This window comes from Podarcis cretensis (assembly GCF_951804945.1).
Source record: "Podarcis cretensis genome assembly, chromosome: 3".
NCBI lineage: Eukaryota > Metazoa > Chordata > Lepidosauria > Squamata > Lacertidae > Podarcis > Podarcis cretensis.
Genome location: NC_137172.1, coordinates 68,429,619 through 68,456,692, shown reverse-complemented (window position 1 = coordinate 68,456,692; position 27,074 = coordinate 68,429,619). Strand labels below are relative to the sequence as shown.

The 27,074-nt window shown below is 40.7% G+C and overlaps 1 protein-coding gene across 5 annotated transcripts in view; it reads left to right on the top strand.

The window, feature by feature from the left end:
* NKAIN2 (sodium/potassium transporting ATPase interacting 2) overlaps window positions 1-27,074 on the top strand; it is a gene marked incomplete at its 3' end in the record, with an annotated part of 446,279 nt that overhangs the window by 332,592 nt on the left and 86,613 nt on the right. For all 5 annotated transcript variants that reach the window (XM_079970822.1, XM_079970818.1, XM_079970820.1 and 2 more), the window contains one exon: window positions 25,439-25,639. In XM_079970822.1, coding sequence (XP_079826948.1) covers window positions 25,439-25,639 — 201 coding nt within the window. The remainder of the gene's footprint in view (window positions 1-25,438; window positions 25,640-27,074) is intronic.

Sequence of the window (27,074 nt, the reverse complement as noted above, 5' to 3'; positions counted from 1 at the left end):
CATTTCTTATACATGCCATTCTTAAATCTCAGCTTATCTGTAAACTCCTTATGCAGCCACACTGGTTTCTTTAGGTTCCCCCCACTTTTCTTTGTTGTTAGAATTGTCTGCCTTTGTGCCTTCAATATTTCGCCTTTAAGAAACTTCCATCCACCCTGTACTTCCTTCTCTTTAAGCATTTGTGATCATGGGATTTCACCCAGTAGTTCCTTTAGCTTTTTGAAATCGGCCTTAAAGTCCAGAGAGTACATGTCTGACTACACGAAGTTTTCCCTTGCCTTTGTATAATGAGAGTAGATTAAAAAGTGTTTCATTTATGTGGTACAGTTCTCACATGGGGACTTTGAAGAAGCCCATATGTGAAAATTTCACTCGCTATGAAATATCTGCCACAACAGGTAGACTGAGCTTACTCAAACATAGGTTTGATGGGGAAGCTGGTAAACAAAAGAAACATGAACTGCAGGTTGCTCTGAAACAAATATTTATGAAAATGTCATGATGTTTGTAATCCCACTTGAAGTTTACACAAGGCTTTTGTTCTTCCTTGTGACTCCCTGGTTTGTAGAATCATAAAATCCTAGGGCCATAATCTGGAGAACTTCTCAAATCCACATCATAGTGTTACATTTATTAGGCCAAGTAAATGTAATAAAAGTGTGCAAGCTTTCAAGTTCTTTGTTTGAGAGAGGTTCTGACTATAGGTGCACCCAAAGCCTTGTGCATGCACAGCAAGACTTCAGTTTTTGCCTTTGATGAGCCAGATGTTGGTGCTCTTATTCCCCTGCTATCTCAGAAACTGGCCCTGAAACCCCCCTTTTGTAATTGTGAACATTATCACTCTACAGCAGGGGTAAACAGAGTAGTACCCTCCAAATCAATTCAACCATTGGTCCTGCTGGCTGTGGGGGATGGGAGTTGGAGTCAAAAAATATCTGGAGAATACGATATTGGCTACCAGTGCTCTACATAAATTATTTTAGCAGGTTCTGCTGAACAGTTGAGATTATGAATCAGATACACATTCCTTATTATACTATATTATGCATTGTGATGATTTTGTGAATGCTCTGGCATGATTCAGATGGTCAGTTACACACACACACACACACACACACACACTACAGCATTCTTTCTAAAGCTGTTTGATTTCAGACTTCAAAGCATAGTTCATTGTTATTCAAAGTGTTTTATTTTAACTGTACTATCTGACATCCCCAAATCTACACAAATCTACACATCTTCAGCTGAAATGAGTACATGATAAAATAGTCTCAAATTCAAAGTGTCAAAATAGCAACTCATGGGTATTGGTAGATCAGGGTAGAGGGATTAGAAATGTCATCAAGGTCAAAATCAAAATTGATTTAATCTTCAGCATTCTTGTGCCTAGTGTCACACTAATATTTGCAAGTTTTATAGAGTAAAAGGCCACATGAAATAAAATTTTCCTGAGGAGGAGAAGAAGAGACTCTCTCAGTAGTTTCTTAAACCCGTTTGTCAGGTTTAAAAAGCTACCAGGGACTCTGGACATGGACCTGCTGCTAGAGAAAGTGAGTTCAGGGATAAACAGAGATCATACCAATTTGGGACTATAATGGACCTCTTTGATTCTATTACATGCATGACAGGCTTCCTGGTGTACCCCAGCAGAAATCTTCTTTGAAATGAGCATCAAGGACTATGGAGAGATTGATCATTTATCTGAAATAATGTTATTTCTCTGGTTTATTCTGTTTGTGCAACCACTGGAAAAATATTTCCTTTCTTGACAGAAGCATCTAACAGAGCTTATCAACTTCGGGGGGTGGGGATTCTTCTGCCACAATAAATGGGTTCCTTATTAAATATTTTTTTCTGTTATGTTAATACTAACATTGCAAATTAAGTACCTTCTAAAACATCTCCTTGTTATAAGTTGTATAACTTGTTTCTTTGTTCATCAAGGCTGAAGGCTTCAGCATTTTGATTCGTTTTTGAGCAAGGAAACAGAAAGGTTGTGCTATTGGCCTAGAAAAAGTGGAATATTAACCCATTGTGAACTATATCATAGAGCAGAGGGTTCATGTCGTGCTTGGCAGCCTTTCATAGGAAACTACGAACTGTTCCCAGGAGAAGGGTCAGTTCTTCCCTAGCCCTTCCAAATGGATGCTTTGCTTTGCTTTTGAAAAAGCAACCTCAACCTACTGCTAGACACATCCAGTCAATGTCTATTCTGTGCTCATTTATATTTTTTTATTGACAAGGACATGCCAGTTTCATTTGTGAAGAGCAGATGGGACAGCTCTCCATAACCAGCTTATTCTTGTTTGTGTGTAGTGAATATATGCACAAGAACGTTGGTGAGCACACCTAGCAATCATCTCCTAGGATAATTTAACCAACAGTGCTAGAGGAGGAAAGAGGTGGATGGTGCATTATGCAATTCTCTTCCCACCTCCAACCCCTGCTAGTTGCTTCTGATCTGTTTACATGCCTAAAGGGAAGAATCCTCCCTTTCAGCATTTTCACCAGGATGCATACATTTTGTCCCCTAACCCTATTTTAGGTATTTCTTTGGGACACTAAGGCAGTAGCTGTTCTTCATCTTCTACAAAGGCAGTTTAAAAAAGTTGTTATCATCTGACGTGCAGCTGAACAGCTAGTGTTAACAATTAAAGCAACCCTTTTTATTTTATTTTTATTGTCTGGAAACACACACCAGGCAACCAAATTCCACATGGCAGTAAAGAGCATGTTCAATAAAATCTCTTGCAGGGTGGTGCATATGTAGGCAAGGAAATTCAGTGCTCCTGCAGTGCACATGCTAGCAGAGAGACTAAACATTTGGATCCAGAACAACTATAGTGTACCGTTGTACAGCCATTGCACAAGAATATGCCCTAGGTTTGGCACAGACACACAATTACATGTGACCTGGGTTTATTTTTCCTTCTGTAACAGAATGGCAAAGCGCCCTTATTTATATAACGGACTGATGGGAAAGCTGCTATTAATTGCATAGGCAAGAAGGGCTAGTCTAACCTTATGCACAGTAGTAGAAAGAGGGTTTGCTGGAATTGCAGACCCTTATTCTGCCAAAGTTAACTTCCCTAGCAAATCTAGTAATTAGGATCACCTCAGTTCAGAAAGGCACCTAAGCATTAAAGAAGATTTAAGCACATGCCTAAAAGTTCAAGCATGCCCTTAAGTATGCTAATGATTGAGTTGTGCATGTGATTAACTCATTTCATGAGTTTAGACTGTGGTAAATTGAAAGGCAGGCTAGGCAGAGAGATTACGATAGAGAGAGAGAAGTTTAGGCATATCTGTGTGGGGTCATGAATATTAATAGTTTTGTCTCTCTCCATCTTTCAGCAAGCAGTTGTGATTTTACTTATCAGTCAAACACCTACGTGATTGTGCCTTGTCTTAATCAAGTAATAGGCACTATTATGAATCACATAACTCATCAACACACCACCCACCACTCCCATCCCATATTCACCTTAGGAGCCCACCCTAGGACTACTAACCTTAAGCATCCAAAATCATAAAATGGCTTTCGAAATGATGAGCTTTGAAGACATGTAGGTTCATTGATTTATAGATCCTGCACATTTTCAGAATTCCACCACCATATGTTGGAATACACCTTCCCACCTCATAATATCAGCTAGTTGGAGAAAGAAGTGGGGGTTCAGCAGTCTAATAAGGCCATTTGACTGCTTCAGGGGCTTCAGGTTATGACAATATTTTGCTACCAGGTATTACTTAGAAGTAGAGGACATGAAAGGATTCATATTTATACAATGAAATTGAGGTAGCCACATTTCCCTAAACTTTAAAAATGTTTTGAGTTGAGAGGTTTTTGTGGAATATGTTTTATCAGCATCAGTCGGTGGGAACTTTGGGGAGCTGCACATATTCAAAACAGAGGTTTTACTAGGGTAGATAACTTACATAAATTACGAAATGCAGCTAAGAATTGACAAAATAGCAAAGCAACATACTTGTGACTCTTCATGGCAGAGTGGAAGGTAATAAAATAGGGAAAACAAAGAGATATATCCATCTCTAATTTGTTGTATACATATAGCAGGCAGATGTTAACAGTGTGAGAGAGACTTCTTTTCAGTCACTTAAAAGTTTACAGTGGTAGCTTGGGTTACAGACGCTTCAAGTTACAGACGCTTCAGGTTACAGACTCCGCTAACCCAGAAATAGTACCCTGGGTTAAGAACTTTGCTTCAGTATGAGAACAGAAATTGTGCGGCGGCGGCACGACAGCAGCAGCAGGAGACCCCATTAGCTAAAGTGGTACCTGAGGTTAAGAACAGTTTCAGGTTAAGAACGAACCTCCAGAATGAATTAAGTTCTTAACCCGAGGTACTACTGTACTGTATTGCTTCAGCACAGATACACATCCCGCCATCTATCCTGGAGACCCATTTTTACACCTGAGGTGAAACAGGAAGATGCTTCCCACCTTCTGCCCCCATCCCATCCCACCGTGACCAAAGCTGGGTGTTGCACAACAGTGGCTTCTGGAGAGATCCATACCCATTAACATTTAAAAAACCCCAACAATTTCCCTATACAGTATTGCTTTCAGACAGATTGGGGGATGGATAACTCCATACCCTCCAACATTTCTCCAATGAAATAGGGACCTCCTAAGGAAAAGTGGGACATTCTGGGATCAAATGAGAAACTGGAATGGCTTCTCTAAATCAGGGATGTCCCTGGAAAATAGTCACACTTGGACGGTCTAGAGATCTCTCTGGAAGCCACCACCACTTTTACAGCAGTGGCAGGAGTAGATGGGGTGCCATGTGGGTGCTGCCTCACAGGATTCTACCACCTGAAGTGGCTGCCTCAGTCTGCCTCATGGGTGGGGCAGGGCAGCCCTGCTGAAGAGTTATAGGACACTTTTGCAACCTGGGTGCAGAAGAGATGGTTGCCTGGCATGTGATGTCAAGGCACATCTGTCTGATATGCTGGGGGACAGAGCCAGGACCTGTGCTTTTTTTTACCGTTTTCTTTTTCTTTCTTTCTTTCTTTTTGCAAGTTATGCCCCATCTCTGATATTATGAAATGGACATTAAGAATGAGGGGAATCCGTAAACTTCTATCCTAGAAAACCAAATCCTTCAAGATTTTAACATGGGATTATTGAAGTATCAGATTAGAAGGCATTGAATATTACATCTCAAATTAAATTCAATTAAATTGCCTCCTTCTGTGACTTTTTTATTAGCTTAATCATAGCCTTTGTCCTGGAAAATGATTTTGGCATTCTTTCTTACAGAGTTTTACTTTTCTGATGAGTAGAAAATAATCTGATTTCTAGCCTTAATGTATTCATGGTCATGTTTGTATCCTTGATACTTGCAAAACATATTTTCCCCCTCTACATTCTCCTTTTACTTCACATTCTTTCAACGATTGTGTTCTAATTGGAAGTGATTTTTTAAAAAAGAAAAGCCCTGCTACTCACAGGGGGGAAATTAGGTACAGTAATTACTAATAGCAGTCCTGACAATAAAAACACACCATCTGCATCTGTCATGGGGCACACTTTTTTTTTTTTTTTCTTTGAAGCTTTAAGCTGCAATTCATGAAATTTGTTGCATTCATTGATTGGCTTAAGAGGAGTTTGGCAATAGCTTTAAACTCCAAAAACCTGCTTTGAAGCCAAAATGTAGCTGTCAGTGAATTGAATTTGATGTTCTAGCTTCCTTGAGAACAATGCCTTGCCTTTCAGAAGAGTCTCATGAAATTTAATATAATTGTCAATCTGATCAAGGGAGACAGAGAGAGCAGTTTATTAACATACTGTAGAAACCAGAACCTCTTGTCAATCTACAAAGAGTAGGACATGTTGAGAACAGTATGGTGCATAGTTTAGTGTGAAACCACTGAACACACATACAAACCTCTCTCTCTCTCTCTCTCTCTCTCTATATATATATATATATATATATGATTCATATTCAGTGATCCCCAGTAAAACGTATAATCTTTAGTGAAAATCATGTTTGAACCCATGTAACTTTTTTCATCATGTTCTTATTTCCTTTAGTAACAATTTAAAAGCAATTATGAATGATTGGTTTAAAAATATATTTGAAGAGTGCAGCAATTCAGGGGGAAATGTTAGCATACTTTGAATTGCCCTACTACACATGATCCAGTGGTAACTATGCAGAGATCTATCACCACACATTTCTGTAAACATGGAGATATGCTTCCACTGCTGAACTGAGCAGGGAAACCCACTTGTGTAAGTACTATGTTGCTGTATTGCAATGACTGTAGAATTCTGGACTAGGCTACAGTTCTGAAATTCTTAGACTGTGCATTGTGTGTCATTAGATCTATTCATGCCTTCAATATTCATGAATACTACAGTGGTACCTCGGATTAAGAACAGCCCTGTTTACGAACTATTCAGTTTAAGAACTCCGCAAAACCGGAAGTAGTGTCCCGGTTTGTGAACTTTACCTCGGTCTAAGAAGAGAAGCTGAACAGTGGAAGGGCACTGGCGGCAGGAGGCTCATTAGGGAAAGTGCTCCTCAGTTTAAAAACGGTTTCAGTTTAAGAGTGGACTTCTAGAACGGATTAAGTTCATAAACCAAGGTACCACTGTAATTGCATAAAGAGGTTCTCAGTAATGAGCCTCTTCCCCTACATACTGATACATGCACCAGTCACGCCCCCTGCCAGGTAATGGGCATTCAGAATCAGTCTGAAGGGGGCCTATTCACATAGGGTTTATTCACAGGAATGGTAACTTGGGTTGACAGGTTACCATTTCTTTAGAGGAAGCCCTTTGCACATACATCTGCCTACCTTTAGGCTGCTTCAGATTAATGCTCATGGCATTAGGTCATAAAGTAGATTGTTAACATGCCTGGTCCTTGTTTTAAAGATAATAGTGTTAATGCTGTTCCATCAGCATTGGGACCATGCCACACAAGGAGGGTTTTTTTAAAAAAAACCCTTTCCTTCCGTTTCAGTGAAATTTTCCCTGCAAGTTGCTAAACTGTTATATGTTCTAGTTGCAGCTTCTCCCCCACTGATAATAGTAGCTTCAGGGAAAATAGTTTTCAATAGGACTGTGGCACATAAGGAAAGGGTTGCTGTCCATACACTGCAGCCACAATCCTGATCGGACGCCGCCACACACCCCCAGCTGCTGTTTTTATAAGTTGAAAATAAGGCATGTTTAATGCATGCACACATTCAATATATTGTCTGCTATGGTTCTTTCATTCTTGTCATGCAGAATTTAATGGTGAGATTTATAGTATCTATTGCAAAATAGGACCTGTTTATGGCAAAATAATGCAGAGTGTGGTGCATAGGTTTTAGAAACCAGGATGAGTCAGAGAAATAAAATTAAATTATCAGCAGAAAATGATGGTGTTGAATGTCTCATATTGTCCTTCCACTGTGTATATTAGGGGGTGGCCATCAAGACATCTCATAAACTTCTCTTAGTTTTCCCCTTCTGTAGCGTTTGCTATGTTTATGAATAGCAATCATACCTCAGGGCAGCAATTAATTCAAAAAGCTAAGTGCAGTTATTAAATCACTAAGCAAAATAATCTGTCTAAATAAATTTTAAAAGAATAATTAGCAGTTAAGCAGGATGCGGTCTTTGCCATGAGATTAAGAACCAGAAAATTCTATTTGAATACAACAGTAAGCAGGAATGGTGACTGATTTCCATAAAAGTTTGAGCCATATTTCCATATCTGTTTATTAAAACATAGAGACAGCTCATTTTTCAATGAGCATTCATTCACCTAAATAATGGAATTAATATCTACTGCTGCCCTTGTCTGAAGGGCTTAATTTCTCACCATGCTTAAACACCAGTCCTGTTTTCAATACTGCAGCTCAACACAGAAAGTCACAATAAATGTGAAAAGATAATTGGAATGATATCCATTTCCTTTTTGTTCCTTTTTGCACTGTTTTGTTTTTCTGCAGGTGCCCTTTGTATATTAAAACATTGGGCTATGAATGAAGGAATGTTCTAAAATAAAGTATTGTTCAGTTAAAGAGAACTAAGAAGCTAGTGGGAATCCCACTGATGAACAGTCACAAAGGTTGCCAGAAGATGTGACTTCCAGACAAAATTGAGAAAATTTAAAAATGGAGGTGTGATTTCCTAAGGAAAACTGTATTTAAACTAATAATTATACATGGAAATTAGTGACAATGTAAAAGCTATAAGGAAAATCTATGTGCTATTTCATTTTCCAATTATGCATTTTTAAAAACAATGTCATTTTGGATTTTTATCAGACTTTTTTTTTAGGGGGGGAAACCCCATTTCTGTCTTTTAGGAAGTATGTATCCCTTTCCCAGCTTCGTAAAGTGTGAATTTCTAAAAGTAATCACTATCTTAAAGTGTGGTAACTAGCAACAGCCTTTCAAGGGAAGTTTCACCTAATAACTTTCCTAATGTTTTTATGATCAAAGAGTTCATTCAAAGTTCAAAACAGTAGCGTGTAAGAGAAAAGAGTCCCTGAATAATTAGTAGTTCACAACACTTGTTTCTCTTTATATTAAGTGATAGAGTAGAGGAGTAGAGCTAAAAATCACAGGAAGCATACGATCTCTAGCATAAAAGAGAGAGGGGCACGCGATACCTAGGCTTCCTCAAACAGAAGTGGATTTAGAATATTTCATCATTTGCAGACACAGCAGGTAAACTAGACCAATTAGCTTCTGAAAAATATGCTCCACATTCCCACTTTCCAGCTCTCTTTCGGTCACTGTAACCCTCCCACTGATTTCTGGGTACATGCACGCATATGTGAAAACATGCGCACATACATACAACAGACACTTGTGAGCATACTGGTCCCAACAAAACACTGGCATTCTGAATTGTGTGTGCTGGTAGGCATGGCTTGGGAGTCATCATTTTGTGCCACTTCCCTCTGTCAGTTTTATGAGGAAATGGCAGAAAGCAGTGGGAGTTCCAGGACCAGCCATACCTCAGGCAGCCACAGGTAGTTCCTCGCATCTAGACTCTTCTATTTCCTATACACCCACAACATTAGAATTATACCCCCATTACAGTAGTACCTCAGGTTACATATGCTTCGGGTTACATACGCTTCGGGTTACAGACTCTGCTAACCCAGAAATAGTACTTCAGGTTAAGAACTTTGCTTCAGGATGAGAACAGAAATTGTGCTCTGGCGGCGCGGCAGCAGCAGGAGGCGCCATTAGCTAAAGTGGTGCTTCAGGTTAAGAACAGTTTCAGATTACGAACGGACCTCCGGAATGAATTAAGGTCTTAACCCGAGGTAGAAGAAGAAGAGTTTGGATTTGATATCCCACTTTATCACTACCCGAAGGAGTCTCAAAGCAGCTAACATTCTCCTTTCCCTTCCTCCCCCACAACAAATACTCTGTGAGGTGAGTGGGGCTGAGAGACTTCAAAGAAGTGTGACTGGCCCAAGATCACCCAGCAGCTGCATGTGGAGGAGCGGAGACGCGAACCCGGTTCCCCAGATTATGAGTCTACCGCTCTTAACCACTACACCACACTGGCTCTCACTGTACCACTGTATATATACATTCCTGTGCACATGCTCATAATTCTGACATTTACTGGCTGGAGGAACACAAGGTTATGTAAGGGATGTGACTACAGGAATGGAACTCTTCCCAATTCAATCACAGTGTTCCATTAATGTGGAAGGGAAAAACCACACTCACTCTCTATTAACAGTGATATGTGACCAACAGTGCAAAGAATTAGTGCCAAATTCACTCTTAAAAGCAGCCATACCATTATAAGAGAGAAGTGCAGAAAGGCCTAAAGACAGTGGCTACATCCTATAATGGAATCATGTGTGCATCATAATAAGCCATGAATCATGGCTTACTACCAAGGAGCAGTGTGCTAATGCATGCTGGTCAATTGCTCTTTCCTGCCTGGCCTGGGAGAAATAAACCATGAGGCACAGCTTAGCACTGCATGTGAACTCTGGCTTTGCTTCTCCACCCCCCGCCCTCCAAAAAACCCATAACTGCAAGGAAAGTTTTGTTCTTGGCTTACTGGAGCCAGGCAACAAACAGCAAAGCAGCAGCAACTTAACAGCATTCATGGCAAACATTGGTTTAGTAGTATAATTATTATTTTTTTATACCTTGCCTTTTTCCCAGACCAGGACTCACGGCGGCCAACACAAATTAAAACAACACAGATAAAATACAAAAAGCTAAGAACAGATAAAAGACAATTGTTTTAAAGTAATTAAACTCTAATAGGATTAAAATAATATAAAAGAAACCTTATTAGAATACCGATTATTAAAATATAGATATTTATTAGAATACAGATAGGTTTATTTGCCTCGGCTTACTACAACATTTGAAGAAACCCACTTATTCAGAGAGCTATAGAGAAATGATGACCTTGTTGGCAATGCCTGTTCCTCCTGTTGTTCTGGTTCAGCCCCCGCTTGGCTTTGGCGTAGCAGGAGTAGGCACTTCTGCCTCATGGACCTGCAAGGAGGTGTGGCTTGGGAGTGGACCTGAGGAGAACCTCTTCCCTCTGGTCCACTCTCCGGCCATATAAAGCCAGCCATGCTGGGGCTTTGGGTTGAATCCTTAGTCCCTGCTCTTCTGTCTTGGGGTATCCCCTTATGGGAGCCTGAAGAGGTGCTTCATGTCCAGATTCCCTGCTCGGGTGTTGATGGGCCCTATCACCTCCACTTGCAGTAATCTTGGCCAGTCACTGGGATGTGATGTATTTTGCAGGGTCAACCCTGTTTAACCATCAACCAGCCAATGGTTGGATAAACACCCATTGGATACACAGCCAATGGGCCAGGCCATCAAACATCTGTAATAAATAAAGATTTGGTCTTATTTTATTCCGATACTGTTGTCCTGTCTGTTTTGTTGTGCAATCGTATGTCCCCCTCACTCCACCACTGCCTCTACCATGTCTGGGCCCACAATAGGCCTCTTTTCATTTCTAGACTGTGCAAACTAGGCCAACGATATCTGGAGTTACACTTGCACTCTCCTTGCAGAAAAGTAATAGGCACTGTTCCACTACATATGCTGTGTTTGTTAATAATTCCTTTCCCTATAATTTGCCTTTCACTTTTGTGCACACATCTGCTAGATCCTAAGATTTACATTTTTTGTAAAAGATAAATGATCAAATATAACTAAATATGCTCTCTATTTTTTGAAAGAACATAACTCTGCAAGGACAAGACAAAATGCTGAGAATGCCAGAGATACTGTTGAATTGTATATCTGTTGAAGGCAGTCTCTAAAAAAATCATTAGAACAAAGCGCATTTGAGATGAAATCAGCATGGTGACATCAGAAGTGATAATGCTATATGAATCACAAAAAGGAATGATTAATGGTATAAAGGAGTCACAGTTCCTCATACTGCATCCACCTTTTGGGCTGACTTATTATGAGTAAGAAGAGCAAACAGTGAGAAACATTAAAGGGTAAATAGAGAGAAAACCCATTTGGTGCCTTATTGGCCACCTCCTGTTTTTGAATAATATTCAGTAACAAAGGGGAATAGATCTTTCTCTCTCTTCTCCATGAGATCCATTATCTCTGATTAATTTCACATGTTTTATAAAACTGAGTCTCAAAAAAACCCCAACTATTCCATTATGTTCTGAGCAGAATACTGATGGGGCATTATCAGCCTTTTCCAAATAAAAGCTTAATGGTTTGGATGGCAAGGTTAGTTAGGCCAGGTCAGAGCACACTAAGCCTTTTAGCATTGTGTACGGACAATTCAAATTTATTCATATCTAATGAAATAACTGGCTCAGAAGCTTGGAAAGCTTTAAGTACTGAATAAAAGTGTAAACTCTCAAAGCTGGAAAGCTTCAGTTTAAAATCTTGAAGAATAAAATCTTCTAGAAGCAGTCTGGCAGTGAGATCAAAGGTTCATAGGCAAGTTTAAACATAGTAGAGATGAACTTGATGGTATTGTATCAAAGAATATATATGAACAGTTTGTGTAGTCACCCATAAGTGGCTCCATAAGAAACATGGATGGTGGGTGTATCAGGTAACATAATCTACAGTTGTGTCATCAGCCAGTTATGCATTTGCACAATAGGTGCAAGAATTGTGCATAGAATATATATCCATTAGGGTTAGACAGCTTGCATACATTTTATATGTAAATGATCACCTGATGTACATGATAGTCCATTAAGAATAATCTTTGGTGAACTTTATCTTATTTTTCCTATGTAAAGGGATTGATGATGATATTAGTCGCTTTATTTTACAAACAGTAATTCAAAGTGACTTACAATGACAATTACAGCAAAAAGGATTCTAAGGATTTTATTTCTCATGCCTTTGGAAAAGCAGACCCCTGTAAGGTCATCAGTATCTGCTTGTGCGTTTTATTGGGTCTAGACTTCAAATCCCATTCAGAGGTTCCCTGGAGCTGCCTACTAAGCACAAATCCCCCTCCAGGTTATTCTAAGGTCCAAAAAGGGATCCCAGCTGTGTATCTTAATCTTCCCATTATCTCACCCTGAGGACCCCTCAGAAATGACTCCTCATCCCCTTAACTGTCTTTGTCAAAGTGTGACAGAGATCCTTGTAGTTGTGACCTCTCCAGGTGCCTTTCTGAGGTAACATTTTGGCTGGCCTCATTCTCTCTTGGAGAGTGGAATCCACTTGAAGGCAATAAACTAGCTTCACACTTCTAGTTGCACATATTCAGCCCTGTATTGGGAAAATTTTAATGTCTGATGTTTTCCAGTCTTTTATATATGCTGTAAGCCTCCCAGAGTGGCTGGGAAAACCCAGTCAGATGGATGGGGTATAAATAAACATATATTATTATTATTATTATTATTATTATTATTATTAGCCTTGCCTCCTTCCTCTTGACAATAGGTCTTATACAGCACGTACTTAGGAAAGTGTGCCACTGTTTTCTCACTAAAAAAAAGGCAATTATTCCTTGGATAGAGGAAGAGCTTTCATATAAGAGGACCCAAGTATGAATTTCAGATAAAATTGACTCCATACCTTATATTTAAAAATTAAGCCGCGCCACAGGACGTACATTTTTGAATTCATGTATTAGTTATACTTGCATATCCATTGCCAAAAAACAATTAAAAAACCACTGTGTGCTATGAAACACTACCTAAGAAAGGTGCCTAACTATGTAAGGGAACTTTGGCTCCGTAGGAATAACAAACAACAAACAAGAAGGATTGCCAGACAGCTTCCTAGCAAAGATCAGGTGATTTGAAGGGAGATGAAGGTACAGATATTGCCCATACATTGTGATGAAAACAGCAAGGTTAAAAATTGCAGCCCTGCCAAGTCAAAATGTCACCAGCTTCCGCTGCTGCTAAGAAGACCCACCAACCTAAGTGCTGTCATTGGTGAACACACAAATCGGGCTTCTAAAGCGGGTGTGCTGATATGAGTGAAGACAGTCCTTTGGTAACCCAGTCCCAAATCATCTAGTGTTTTAAAAGTCAATACCAGCACTATAATGTGGATCCCAAAACACACTCGCAACCAGCGCAACTGGTGCAAGACAGGTGTCACATGTTTCAAGCAGCTAGGCTGAGCAGCCACATTTTGCACCAGTTAAAGATTCTAAATCATCTCTAAAGGAGCCTGTGCAGAGCATGTTATAGCAGTCCAGTCTGGTATGACAAGTTGCTGAGAGGTCTGGGAGAGCCAATAGTATTCCAGTGTCATTTACCCTTGCTCCATCCATTCCCTGGTATAAGGCATTCACCAGGGCAACCAAAGCTAGTTCCTTCCTGAAACCAGGTTTGAAATTAGCCTGGATTGGACTGGATCCAAACAAGGTTCATGTCACTGCAGGAGCCAATTCATTAGCAATATCATATACAATTCAGTGCAAGGAAATTAACATTCTATCACTTATTCTCAGTAATTTAATAGTTATGGTGCTTGAGCATTGTTTGTTGGAATGTTGCATTTCCTTTATTGGATAAACGTATATTCTTTTCATGAAATCTATATTTCATCACATTCTGTTAAACTACCAGCAGTATACTATTAATTCTGCTACTTTGAGTTCACATTTCCTAATGTTTTACAAGATTCTGAATTCTCTGAAGAAAGGGAGGAAGGAAGCTCTCAATATCATTTTCCCCAGCCAGAGCCCTATTGAATAAGACCAGCTTTCCAATTCAGAGTAATAAAAGCATCGATCTTCTAGCTCTCTGACACAGTAGTCCCTCTAATTCTGCATTAGCACTAAACACAAACAAAAAATTTAGTATAAGAAGCCCCAGGAGACAGTTCAACCACATTTCTGCATTTCCCAAGGCCAAATCAGCTACGGAAAACTTAATTTAAGAAACTGACACAGACACCACAGTTAGAATGGTAAATCTGCCGTCTGCCAGATACCGAAATAAAGTTTTCAATCACTGATTCAGCCTTCAGAAATAGGGAGTTTGGTTTCTAGCTGCCTCTCCAGGAAGTCATTCTTAATTAAAGTTCATTGCTTTTAGTGCTGAAAGGTATCTATCTGGAAGGACTTCGGGGAGTGAGGGCTGGTGGCTGAACAGCTTTTTCTTTCATGGACTCAGTTGATTAAAAAACTGGGATGCAGAAAACGCTGCTTTAGAAGCTTCATTGTAAAGATAATGGAAGGCCTTCTGCGCCATGGGGTGTGCCATTTAGTGGGGAGAAGCTGTGTAGAAGGAGGCTGCTGGGCTGCCATAGCAAGGAAGGTGAGAGGACTTCCAAAACTTGTTCCGCAAGCTGTGTGACCTATCAAGATGCCTTTGCACACTTGCTTCTGGATGTTCCGTTTTATGGACAGAAAGGACGGAAGCAAAGTTCATTGACTTTCTCCCTTTCCTAGGGATGGGGGAGAAATTCAATTCAGTTTGCATTTAAAAGTGATCTTGCTTAACTGGCACTTTTCGAAACAATGCATGAAAGGAAATACAGCAATTATTCAAAATATGAACTTTTGCAATGCAGTTCTCCAGCCAAGTAATATGTACAAAAATGTATATATTAGAGTAAAGTGTCTGTAAAAATCCACATAGTGAAAATATACAAAAATATTAGGGGAAACAGATTTGCAAAGAAAAATGTGTGTATTGGACAAAATTACACAAAAATGTGTATATTAAAAGTAATTTGCACTAAAATGCTGATAAATTTTCATAAGAACATGTTTTGTAAAAAAATAAAAAATAAACGTATGTAGAAATGAATTTAATGGAAAATGAGAAACTGAAATAAGCAAAATTGACATATTCTCCCAACGTTACCCTATGCTTACATAGCTGCAAGTTTGAGTGGATTTCTAAGTATTCATCTAAGAGAGTTTCCAAGCAAGAACACATAAAGAGCTGAAACAGTCCAGGTTTATGGCTTCATTCTAGTTGAGCTACATTTTCACTTCCTACAGGAGTGGCTGAAAGGGCTGTATCTGCAACTGGACAAGTCAGAGAGCAAATTTCTTCTCACATCACAGGATGACTGGATGTACTTGGCAGCCTTCTGTATTTCCCAGTACTGCCAGATTTGGGGGGCATGTCTCTGTTTTATAACAACTAGCAGAACTAAGCAATGAATCCATGGTTCTGCATCATTCATGTTTGTGCTATGTTGCTTGATTTATCTATATTTGATAACTGTACTCTTGACCCAATGGAATCAGAATGTGTGAACTTGATCCACTGAAAAGGCCTTGGCTTATGGCTACAGGAGGTAATATGAAAAATCTGTCTGTGGTGATAGAGTCTTCAAAGAATATAGCAAATTCCCAGTAGATTCCAGTCTCTAATGGCTGTAGAACGCCTTGAGTGATGAACATGCATGTGTGAATCACACCAAGAAATTTGCAGAGTAGTGACGGACTGTGGGAAGGTCAAAACCACGACAATCAAAGATCTACTGTTTTCGGTGAGACTTTAAACATCAGGACATATCAAGAGATTTCTGAGTGCTTGCCAGCAGAGCCTCAGAATTGTAGTTGTGCTGGAAAGTCCTGTCAAGTTCTTGCTGGGATTACAGTGCTGACCAGGACTATCTTTTCTCTAATGCAGAGCCCTGAGTCTACAGTGGAGTACTTTTGCACATTGACTACTCCTTTGCATCAACATCCTCCATTGAAGTTCATGGGGCTGCACATTTGAAAATTGGCCATCTGTGGCAGTAATAAATCATAATAACATACAGCCTGTTAGACCAGCCGATAGCTCATCTAGTCCAGCATCCTGTTCCAACAGTGGCCAACCAGATGCCTGTTGGAATTCTTCTGAGCACAAGGGCACTCTCATTTCCTCTGGTTTCCAGTAACTGGCATTCAGAAGCATACTGCCTCTGACCATGGAGACAGAGCATATCATGTAACCTTGAAAGACCTCAGTCTCAGAGTCATGTGTTCAGAATTGTTTAAATTAATGGACCTTCAACAGAGCTAGAGTTTATATCATACAGTGATGATTAGATTTCATTTCTGTAGGAGAAGAGGTGAATAGCACATAAATTGCGGTCCCCTGGTGGAGCCCCTATGGCCTGCTGGTATACTGCAAAGAATACTAAAATATTAGGTGGGCCTTGATCTATTCACCAATATATTTCTCATGTTCTTAAAAAGATCCTGGGCGCTTATGCCTTAACTTTTAAGAGATTGTCTGTATGCATTCTTGGTTTGTGAATTTAAAACACATTGGCAAATCGCATTGATCCTAATAAAGAAGAAAAAATGGGGACCATAAAAGACTGAAGCCAGTTCACATGTTCATTCCAGGCCACGTCTTCCCCCTTCTATTTTTTTCACGGCCAAAGCTGCCAGCAAGCTATGCACAAATGAAGATTTATGGATCAAGGCCAGTTATGTGGGTTCAACAATACCGAACCCTGTAACAAAAGTGTTTATCCAAACATCTGCTTTTCTGAATGTTTAGAATCTACATTTTCTCCAATCGCACAAATGAAAATAAACAGCATTCATACCTATGCTAGGAAACATGGCACATTTGAATGTGTCCTTTTAATTTTAATGACACATTAAAAATTTAAATAGTTACATTCTTTGTCTCTGCCCTTGAATTTATCACATCCAGGTGGAAGCTCAAGATTATTATTATTTTCTTAAATGGCCATAAATATTTAGGTGGCTTTTGCCATTCTTCAGCAGCAGCACAGAGGATGATTGTGACATGTTCACAATGTTAGCTTTTTGGTGCTGCATTTTTAAGCCTCCATTGACCTTTTATTTTCTACAGTAATTGCAATATTTCTCCAGACTGTTTGGATAATGCCCAGAGGATAGGAAGAATCACAGATCCAGGGTTTTTTGGAAGAGCGGGTGGATGGGCTTGCAAAGTTTCTGTTTATAATTAGCAAGTCATGGGTAGAGACAGAGAGCATCTTCTTTAAAAAAAATCCACTTAATTGATTACTACTTCTGCAACATGTACAGTATTTAGGAATGCTAATACCTAAAACTCCACCTATCCAGATAGGAGACCCCACAACAACTCACAGTGCCATGCTATTCTGGCTTAGTGTGGTTACAGTGGAGACAGAACTGGCTATAGGCATTCAGATGGTTCAGAGGGGATGGGAGCATCAAGTGGAGCACCCACCTCAAATAAACCAAGGCTCTGCTCTTACAGGTTTCATAGTTCAACTCTGAAGACCTGTTGTTGTTGTTGTTGTTTAGTCGTTTAGTCATGTCCGACTCTTCGTGACCCCATGGACCAGAGCACGCCAGGCTTTCCTGTCTTCCACTGCCTCCCACAGTTTGGTCAGACTCATGCTGGTAACTTCAAGAACACCATCCAACCACCTACACCAGTGTGGTGTAGTGGTTAAGAGCGGTAGACACGTAATCTGGGGAACTGGGTTCGCATCTCCGCTCCTCCACATGCAGCTGCTGGGTGACCTTGGGCCAGTCACACTTCTTTGAAGTCTCTCAGCCCCACTCACCTCACAGAGTGTTTGTTGTGGGGGAGGAAGGGAAAGGAGAATGTTAGCCGCTTTGAGACTTCTGAAGGGGAGTGAAAGGCGGGATATCAAATCCAAACTCTTCTTCTTCTTCTTCATCCTCTCTCGTCCCCTTCTCCTTGTGCCCTCCATCTTTCCCAACATCAGGGTCTTTCCCAGGGAGTCTTCTCTTCTCATGAGGTGGCCAAAGTATTGGAGCCTCAGCTTCACGATCTGGCCTTCCCCTTCTAGCGAGCACTCAGGGCTGATTTCCTTAAGCATGGATACGTTTGATCTTCTTGCAGTCCATGGGACTCTCAAGAGTCTCCTCCAGCACCATAATTCAAAAGCATCAATTCTTCGGCGATCAGCCTTCTTTATGGTCCAGCTCTCACTTCCATACATCACTACTGGGAATACCATAGCTTTAACTATATGGATCTTTGTTGGCAAGGTGATGTCTCTGCTTTTTAGGATGCTGTCTAGGTTCGTCATTGCTTTTCTGAAGACCTAAAGAAAGGGAAAACCTGACCTCCTTTGGGACCAAAGTAGCAACAGCCTCTGTATTTCAAGCAGGAGGCTGGAGCTGAGGAAGGCTGTCTGGATCGAAACACCTCCTGCTACACTCTTAATAACCTGCAGCCCATCCTAAAGTACATTGAGGGCAGCAGTGTGAAGCCCCTGCCCCTCTTAACAAGCACCAACAAGGAGAAAGAAGTTCCCTGACGCCCTGAAAAAATCTCAATTGCCTCACAACCTGGCTAACTCTAAGGTTCTCCTATTAAACTGCCATGAAGATGGGGTTTTATTCCCACCACTCCCTGTTTTCCCTTAGGGAAACTGGTTTCTTCTCTTTTGTGGGCCATTGGAGTCAAGGCCCTAATGTCACCTGGGTCCCAGCCACAATTTGCCTTCAGCCCCACAGTAACTGAAAGCAGGAACCAGATCAACAAATCCCTTCCAGTCCCATGAAGTAAATCCTTGCTACTCTGCAGTATGTTGGGGTGCTGGTTCAGTTTCAATAGAAATGACACTCCTGTATGGAAGGAGAGATCAAATACTTGCCAACAGGTCTTGGCACAAAGAATGTCAAGGTATGTGCAGTTTTGAAACCAGAAGTCAGGAGTCAAGTCCCTCTTCTCTCAGTGGAAAAACCTCAGCTCTAAGGCATTTATAGTAACATAACTAATAAACTGTGTGTTAATAATTGAAGTGAGTGCCATGAGAGAGTATTTGCAGATCAGCTTTATCGCATTAGCTAAAAATAAAGGTCTTAGAGACTTGACTGCTGGGCAGGCAGTGCCTAGAATCTTTCCATTTATACATCAGTAAATACAAAATTTGAATAGTATGCTTGCAAAGTTCGCTCTCAATCATGGCCGGCATATAATGACTTTGTTTCACCTAACTGCCATTCTGAAGCTGGTAAGATTTTCCTAGAAAGGTATATGCTGTGACTCACTGTGAAGCATACAATCCCTCTCCTTTAGATTAATGTAGTTTCAACCTTGAAATAGGATGAAAATAATGTGCTGAAGTCCCACTGTTCTCACCATGGGCTATACTCCTGCACTGGTTTTCTCCCTGGCCTCTTGCCATAGTGGATGTTTCAGTGGCCAGTAAACCCACTAACCTATTTTTATGGAGGTTTCCTGGGACTCTTCTTTTTTGTACACTTGCTTCTTGCCCACCCAGAATGCACTTTAAGTCAGAGTTGGAGAACTCACATGCTTGAGTATTCTATAGTGCACATTTTTATCTTTAATACAGTTGTAACCTCTTTCAATTATTTATTAACTCTTTATAAAATATTGATGAAATGGAGCCTTGCCACAAAGCAATTTGCCATCTTGGCTGTTGTTAAGATATTTCACATATTAACTGAAGCAAATGTCAAGTGCAGGGAGCCAAGCAACCACTGCACACACTTTTTTATTTTAAATTCACTTAACAACTAACTGTAGATTTATTTATTTGTATTTTATCCTTCTTCGCTCTTCTGTTGGCTAACCACATTGCTTATAACAAAACTAAGGCCTTTGAAAGTGCACCAAATCAGAGATTCGTACCTGAGTTGAAGTAAACAGGCTGTGGGTGAACCTTATATTGAACTGTATTCTAGGGCACATCACCTTTTTCCTAGCTATCACACAGCAACCACTTTCTTGTGTCTATTTCTAAAGATATGTGCAGTGGCAAGAGCTGTGTTCTGCCACTCCTTCTAGCAGGATCTGATTTCTTTCCGCAGGGCCTCTAAGACAGAGTTGTTCCGCCTGGCCTTTGGCTTGGAGCCAATTTGATTCCCTCCCTCCCTCTCTCTTTTTTTTCTTTTCCTTCTCCTCCTGCGATGAGGCTACATTTTAATATTTTAATGTTCCATTATTTTAATGTTGTATTTTATTTTTGTTTTTAAGTTGTAATCATTCATCTTGTTTTTATTATTGCTTGTAAGCCGCTCTGAGCCCGGCCTTGGCTGGGGAGGGTGGGGTATAAATAAAAAATTATTATTATTATTATTATAGCATGGCCCAGGGGCCAAAGCCATCACTCTGGATCCCTGGACCAGGCCACACCCCGCACTGGCCCTGCTTTGAACACTCCTTGAGTGTTATTTCTGGGCTAGAAAATACTTTTCGCTTGCTGCTTTATAGTATTTTGAAATCACTTCAAATGTTTCATAGGAACTGATTTAATAATACTAATACTAATACTAATAAATACAAACAAGCCTACTGCACAAAGGTGTCCTTAACCCCTGGCCTACCAGGCAGCTAGTCAGTATGCCAAGTCCAAAGTCTGAGCTTCAATCCACACAAGCAAAGTTCAAAGACACAGTCCAGGGTCAATCCAAGAAGCCAGGTCTAAAGTCCAACAGTCAAGATACAACCCAGAATCAATCCCAAAGGACAGTTTCTGTAGAAATCCATGAATATCCAAGTCAAAGTCCATCAACATGGGCAGTTGAGCAGACATCTGGGTTTGACCCTCACCTGTTCCAAGTCTGCTCCAGCTGAGAAATCACACAATTCCTCCCAGGGCTAGCGAACCCCACCTGGCTAGCTAGGACCTGGGCTGTGGTCCCTTGCCTTGCCTCAGCCTCCTAGAGCTGCTCCCTATGCCTCAGAGCCCACTGTGTTTGTGGAGACAGGGGCCTCTCTGGCTCTAGGTCCTGCGGCTCTGGATCCTGTGCACTGACCCCCATTGCCTTGTCATCCTCTGTCACCCCATGAGCACTTCCTTCCCCATCCCCTGCTTGCCCAGTGTTCCAGTCCCAGCTAAACCCCTCACCAGGTTCCTCTTCCTCCTCTCCATTGTCCTGCAAGTTCATGGCAAAAGGTGACTTGTTGCTTCTGGTCCTGTCCGCCATTGGGATACTGGCCTCAGAAGGTTACCTAGAAAGAAATGCAGCCCTCATGTTGAAAAATGCCCCCTGCCCCTATGTTTTAATGTAGGAAATGTGGTGGTGCAATTCCATATGCTAGGCAGTTAACTGGCATTTTACATTTTCATTTTAAGTAGAGTATGAAAGCTGTTCTCCTTTCATATGGTAAGGGACCAGCTGCCATGTTCCATGCTGCTAGAGATTTTAAGGGAGTTCAATGCAACATATCAAGAGATATTCTCTCCACTAAGAGATGTTCCTCATAGCAACATGTCGATTCATGCCCTAGTCGGGCTCAGCTAGTATTCAGTTGCCCAATGGTTAATCTAGTCTTGAATGAAAGAGCAGAATTCACGTTGTTAAATTTATTGTGGCATGTAGAGCGAAATGAGATGACATATCATGGCAGAAAATTAGAGCTGAGTTGATGTAGTTTTCTTAGTTTCACGTTTGCTTTTATTGTTGAGAAGCACATCTGTTTTCCAGGGTGTTTTCAGCAGTTCCCAGAAATTAAATCTAGTTTTTATTTAATTTGTGGACACTAGAAGGAAATGTACAAAAACTCCTCAATACCGTTTTTAAGAACTGTGCTGTCCTTGAACTAGCTCACAGGGAAGTTGTACAATCTCTTAGGCTGTCAGACCAAGTCTAAGGAAGCATAGTTCTAAGGAATTTAAGCAAAATCCTTTTTTATACTCCCTGTACCGCCTTCTCTCCCCAGCATATATGCTGAATAGCCACTGCCCCCAGCCCTAACAACAATATCGCAATCAATATAAAGGGTGTTTTCATTTAGGTCAGGGAACTTCATCAGGTTTGGCCAGACATACTCAGGAATTGTACAGTTCCCTTACTCCAAAGATCCACAAGCTTTCCTGAATTAGAAGCAGCACAGTACTTGGAGCTTTAAAAATAAGCTTTTGTGGCTTTTTTCCAGTGCTTTTGTGAATGACTCTTACAAAAATCGGAGAAACAGTTCCATTTTCTTAATATTTGCTTAGCTGTTCAAAACTGCTTCCCATCATTGACTAAGCAAATTCCATCTTGAAACTCAGCAAACAATTCAGTTCAGCTCTACTAGACTTGCATTTTTGTGTTTGATACAAGTTGGAATCACTAAGGGCAGGAACGAATTGTTTTGGTGAGGGACTTAATAGTGTGAGGGAAATACAGTGTTTACTGGATCAACTTACCCACTTGCCTGTTGACACTATCAAAGATTTCTGAAGAGTTACTATCTAGTTTCAACTGTTCCAACATCAACTGTTCATCTGACATGAACTTGTCTCATCTAATATGTGATTCTTCTTGGTTGTGACTTTGTTTGAGCCTGAGGGGTGTGTGTGTGTGTGTGTGTGTAACCAGCAGTCATCTCTGCAGGATGATTTTTCTATAGAATGATTGGCAAACACCCTATGCTGCTCTACCAGTATCTCTTACGGAAAATCAAGGGCACTATTTCTATATGGATTGCTTTTCAACTGGGCTGGGGAAGAAAGTCAGTTCAGGTTGCACTGAAAGGCTAGCCTACCTAATTTAAACCTTCCAAAACAACACATGAACCAAAACAGAGCCATCCATTGAAAGGCACACTTTTCCAGCTGTTGCAAAGCATTTCTCCAGCCAAGTAACTTATTTTTAAGAATCATATACTTGGGTAAAGTGTACATGCATCTGTTCGTGAAAATAGCATACAATAATGCATTATACGTGGGGAAACTGATTAGCAAAACTTGTGTAGTAGGCAAAAAATGCAGACAAAATGTGGCTATTAAGATAAGTTTGCACTAAAATGCTGGTTTGTTTTCCTGTAGACTTTTTTAAAAATCACAAACTGATGAGGAAATGTGGAAAACAGAACCAGAGACTGGAAACCGAGAGAAACCAAAACTGACAGATTTGACCATGTCTACTTCCAGAGGGTGGGTGGGGAATCAGATCACAGGTGTTTAAAATTATAGTTTCTAGGCTAGAATTCATGAGAGGAGGCATGCCTAGATAAATTCTTTCTTAAAAAAAAAATATGTTACATTCTCACAGGCAGGCCACTTGTGAAGTTGTCTAAGCAAACCATGTTTCTAAGACTCCAGCTTGTGCCTTTCCATTGAAATAAACCCATACCTAACCCATTTAGAATCATCTTTTGCCACCTTAATAATGCCAAGCAAGACACATTTTTGTATATCACCCCCACTCCTGTTTCTCACTTGGACAGAATGCTAAATCTACTTTAATACACTCATTTTCATTAGCAGGGCTTTCAAATATCATCAGGATTTACAAAAGATTGACTATATTCATAGGCAATAAATAAAACTTGCACAGATGTAGCTCTGTGTCCTGAAGAGGAAGCAACTGTTTGTTGAACTGGGATTATAAATTCATCCTCAACATGAATGCAAGTAAGAATACAATATTGACATGCCAAATGTGTATCAACACTTCCTGTTAAGTTCTACAGCTTCAAGGCAGCTGTTTCCCTGGCAGTCTTTGAAACACAGATGTTAAACAGAAAACATACGGCAACTACTCAAGGCAGGGTGGGAGAGGTCCCTTGCTATTATTGCAGACATTTTTAGAGTCCACTCAAAATTCATTCAGCCTGTGGTATGCACAGCCGTGTTTTAAGCAACACCTATATTAATAGTGTGTACAACAGTGGTACGTATACACAGCACAGTTGTAATAGTGGTGTTTCACCTTGAATTTTGATGCTCCAAAATAACAGATGCGAACAATAATAAATTAATCCACTGGTTTTTGTGCTTTAGTACCAGTTGTTTTATTTAGTTACTAATAAGTTGAGCCTAAGCTGTGCCCTCAGCATACTTGTACTACCTAGAAGCGATCTGCACTGTTAGAATTGACAGCATCAATTGCTTGTTGAGTGTTGCGGGGAGTGAAAGCTGGTTTCAGTGATCAGTGGAATCTGAGGAGACAGCAGTGATCTCTTGGGGCTGTGAAGAGCAGCAGCAGAGATGCTGCCTTCTGCTGTATTGAAGTTCCCTTGATCAGTGCTCCCCCCCCCCCAAAAAAAAAAAATCTTAACTTGATTTGCAAAATATTAATGATAAAAATAGTGGGATTGTCTGCATGATATGTGGGATTGATTGGGTTCAGAGAGGGCATTTGTGACGTGAGGCTTTGCCTTTCCTCTGCATGACTGAGCACATGTGCTGTTCTCTTTCTCTGGATATTCCTTTCTACTGAATGTGCCAGCTGGTGGCAGACTTTCTTTTCACTGAAAATACATGAGACGGCCACGGTGCCTTAGGAAATAGCTTTCAGCAATAAGTGTTGCCTTGTGAAGGGTTAGGAAAATAATAAAACAGAGCTGTGTATAAACATCTCTTTGGAAGCAGAAGGGAAAAAGACAAGAGCTTGGTGTGATTACAATGTCACATGTATTATACATACATTTTAAGGACATAAGAAGAACCCTGTTGGATCAAGCCAAAAACGCACCTAGTCCAGCTTCATGTTCTCACAGTGGCCAAAGAGATGCCTATGAGATGCCTACAAGCAGGACATGAGCACAACAGCACTCTCCCCTCTTGTAATTCTCAGAAACTGACATTCAGAGGCACACCTGCCAGTGGACACATTTATAAATGTGACATCCTCTTTGGAACATAAATGGAATGGAAACGATTCAAATTCCAAATTCAGATTCAATTTTTATTTGCGGGTCATGAGTGAATGAGACTTTGAACCCCGTACAGTGGTACCTCGGGTTACATATGCTTCAGGTTACATACGCTTCAGGTTACAGCCTCCGCTAACCCAGAAATACCTCAGGTTAAGAATTTTGCCTCAGGATCAGAACAGAAATTGTGCTCCGGCGGTGTGGTAGCAGCAGGAGGCCCCATTAGCTAAAGTGTTATTTCAGGTTAAGAACAGTTTCAGGTTAAGAACGGACCTCCGGAACAAATTAAGTACTTAACCTGAGGTACCAACTGTACTTCATTCAACTCTCATGCTTTTTCTTAATGGATCTATGTAGATGCCTGTTCTTTCTAATGATAACAGAAAATTGGACCTTGATCCATAATACTACTACTACTTCTTTTATCCTCTTGACAGGAAACAGATCTTATACTGACCTTCAATATCTCAATGCACCGTTCTTGGTGGATGGAGAATGGGCCGGGCTGCACAGTGACATCTGTGACCCCAGCCCCAGACTGGGCACCGGAGGACCATCGCTACATCACTGTCTCAGGTTGTGTTCTTGAATACCAATATATAGAAGTGGCTCACAGTTCCCTACAGATCTTTCTTGCAGTAAGTATCCAATTATCTCCTCTTTCAGCACCCTTTTGTGTAGTATATCCCAACAGAGTACAATGTAACTATATAGCTAGATAGGCATGGTTTAAGCAATCATTAAGCTTTAAGCATCTGTTTTCAGTATGAATCTCATTCTTAAAGGATTACTGGTTAGCTGGCATCCGTCTGTCTCAGGAGACAATGGAGGAGTGTGCCTTTAGGGGTGAAGTAAAATTGTTGGAAAGTTACAGCATCTGCTGTTACTGTAGAGACTGATATGGGAAAGACATGTTTTGTTGCAGCTGGGGCAGATGAAGGCATCTGGTTGTGCTGCTGTGGATGCACCAAGGCGTTTCTTCTCTCTGCACTCCTCCCAGTGGTCATTTGTCCTCTGGTCACTGCTATGGATTCACAACCTTACTTCCTGTCTCCAGGCACTACATTCTAATATTAATAGAGGGTGAAAAGTTAAGCAGTGTACTTCAGAATAACTGTAAACTATAGGTCTGGAATGCAAGCATGAGGGTGCCTTGTACACATTCCACACAACATTTGTGTATTACTACAAAATTATGACCAAAATGAATGCAACCCACTAGACAGTTAATTGACACCTGCCAAGTATGTGAGAAGCTCTCTCCTGCCAAGCTTTGTGGTCTATCTGTGCAATCCTATGTTGGTTTATTCAGTTTTACTTGAGTTCATGAATTTGGTGCCTAGTAAATGTGTATATAATGTAGCATGGATGGCATAGCAGTTGTGTGCCCAACAATGATGGCAAATAGCAACTGAGGGAGGGGTTACACTGGAATCCAATGAGGAGCTTGTCTCTGCCTTGCTATTCATATGTGGACCAAGTAGAATCAGTGTGTTGGAAAGATTTCCTGCAGTCTTTTTTATTTGCATCTAGTGTTTCTATCATGGGACGCATGTGGCGCTGTGGGTTAAACCACAGAGCCTAGGACTTGCCAATCAGAAGGTCGCGGTTCGAATCCCCACGACAGGGTGAGCTCCTGTTGCTCGGTCCCTGCTCCTGCCAACCTAGCAGTTTGAAAGCACGTCAAAGTGCAAGTAGATAAATAGGTACTACTCCAGCGGGAAGGTAAACGGCTTTTCCATGTGCTGCTCTGGTTCGCCAGAAGCGGCTTAGTCATGCTGGCCACATGACCCGGAAGCTGTACGCCAGCTCCCTCGGCCAATAAAGCGAGATGAGCGCCGCAACCCCAGAGTCCAGGACCTAATGGTCAGGGGTCCCTTTACCTTTACTAGTGTTTCTATCATCTCTGTTTCTGCAGATATGAGATACCTAAATGAAGTAATCCACATATGTGTCCTTCAGTTCTAATATACCAAATTTCCCCTAGTTACTTTCTTTGATTTAGAATGACCACAAATAATTCTCGGTTTCATGGTACACTTCACTTGGTTCAAAATGATGGATTCTTCTTTC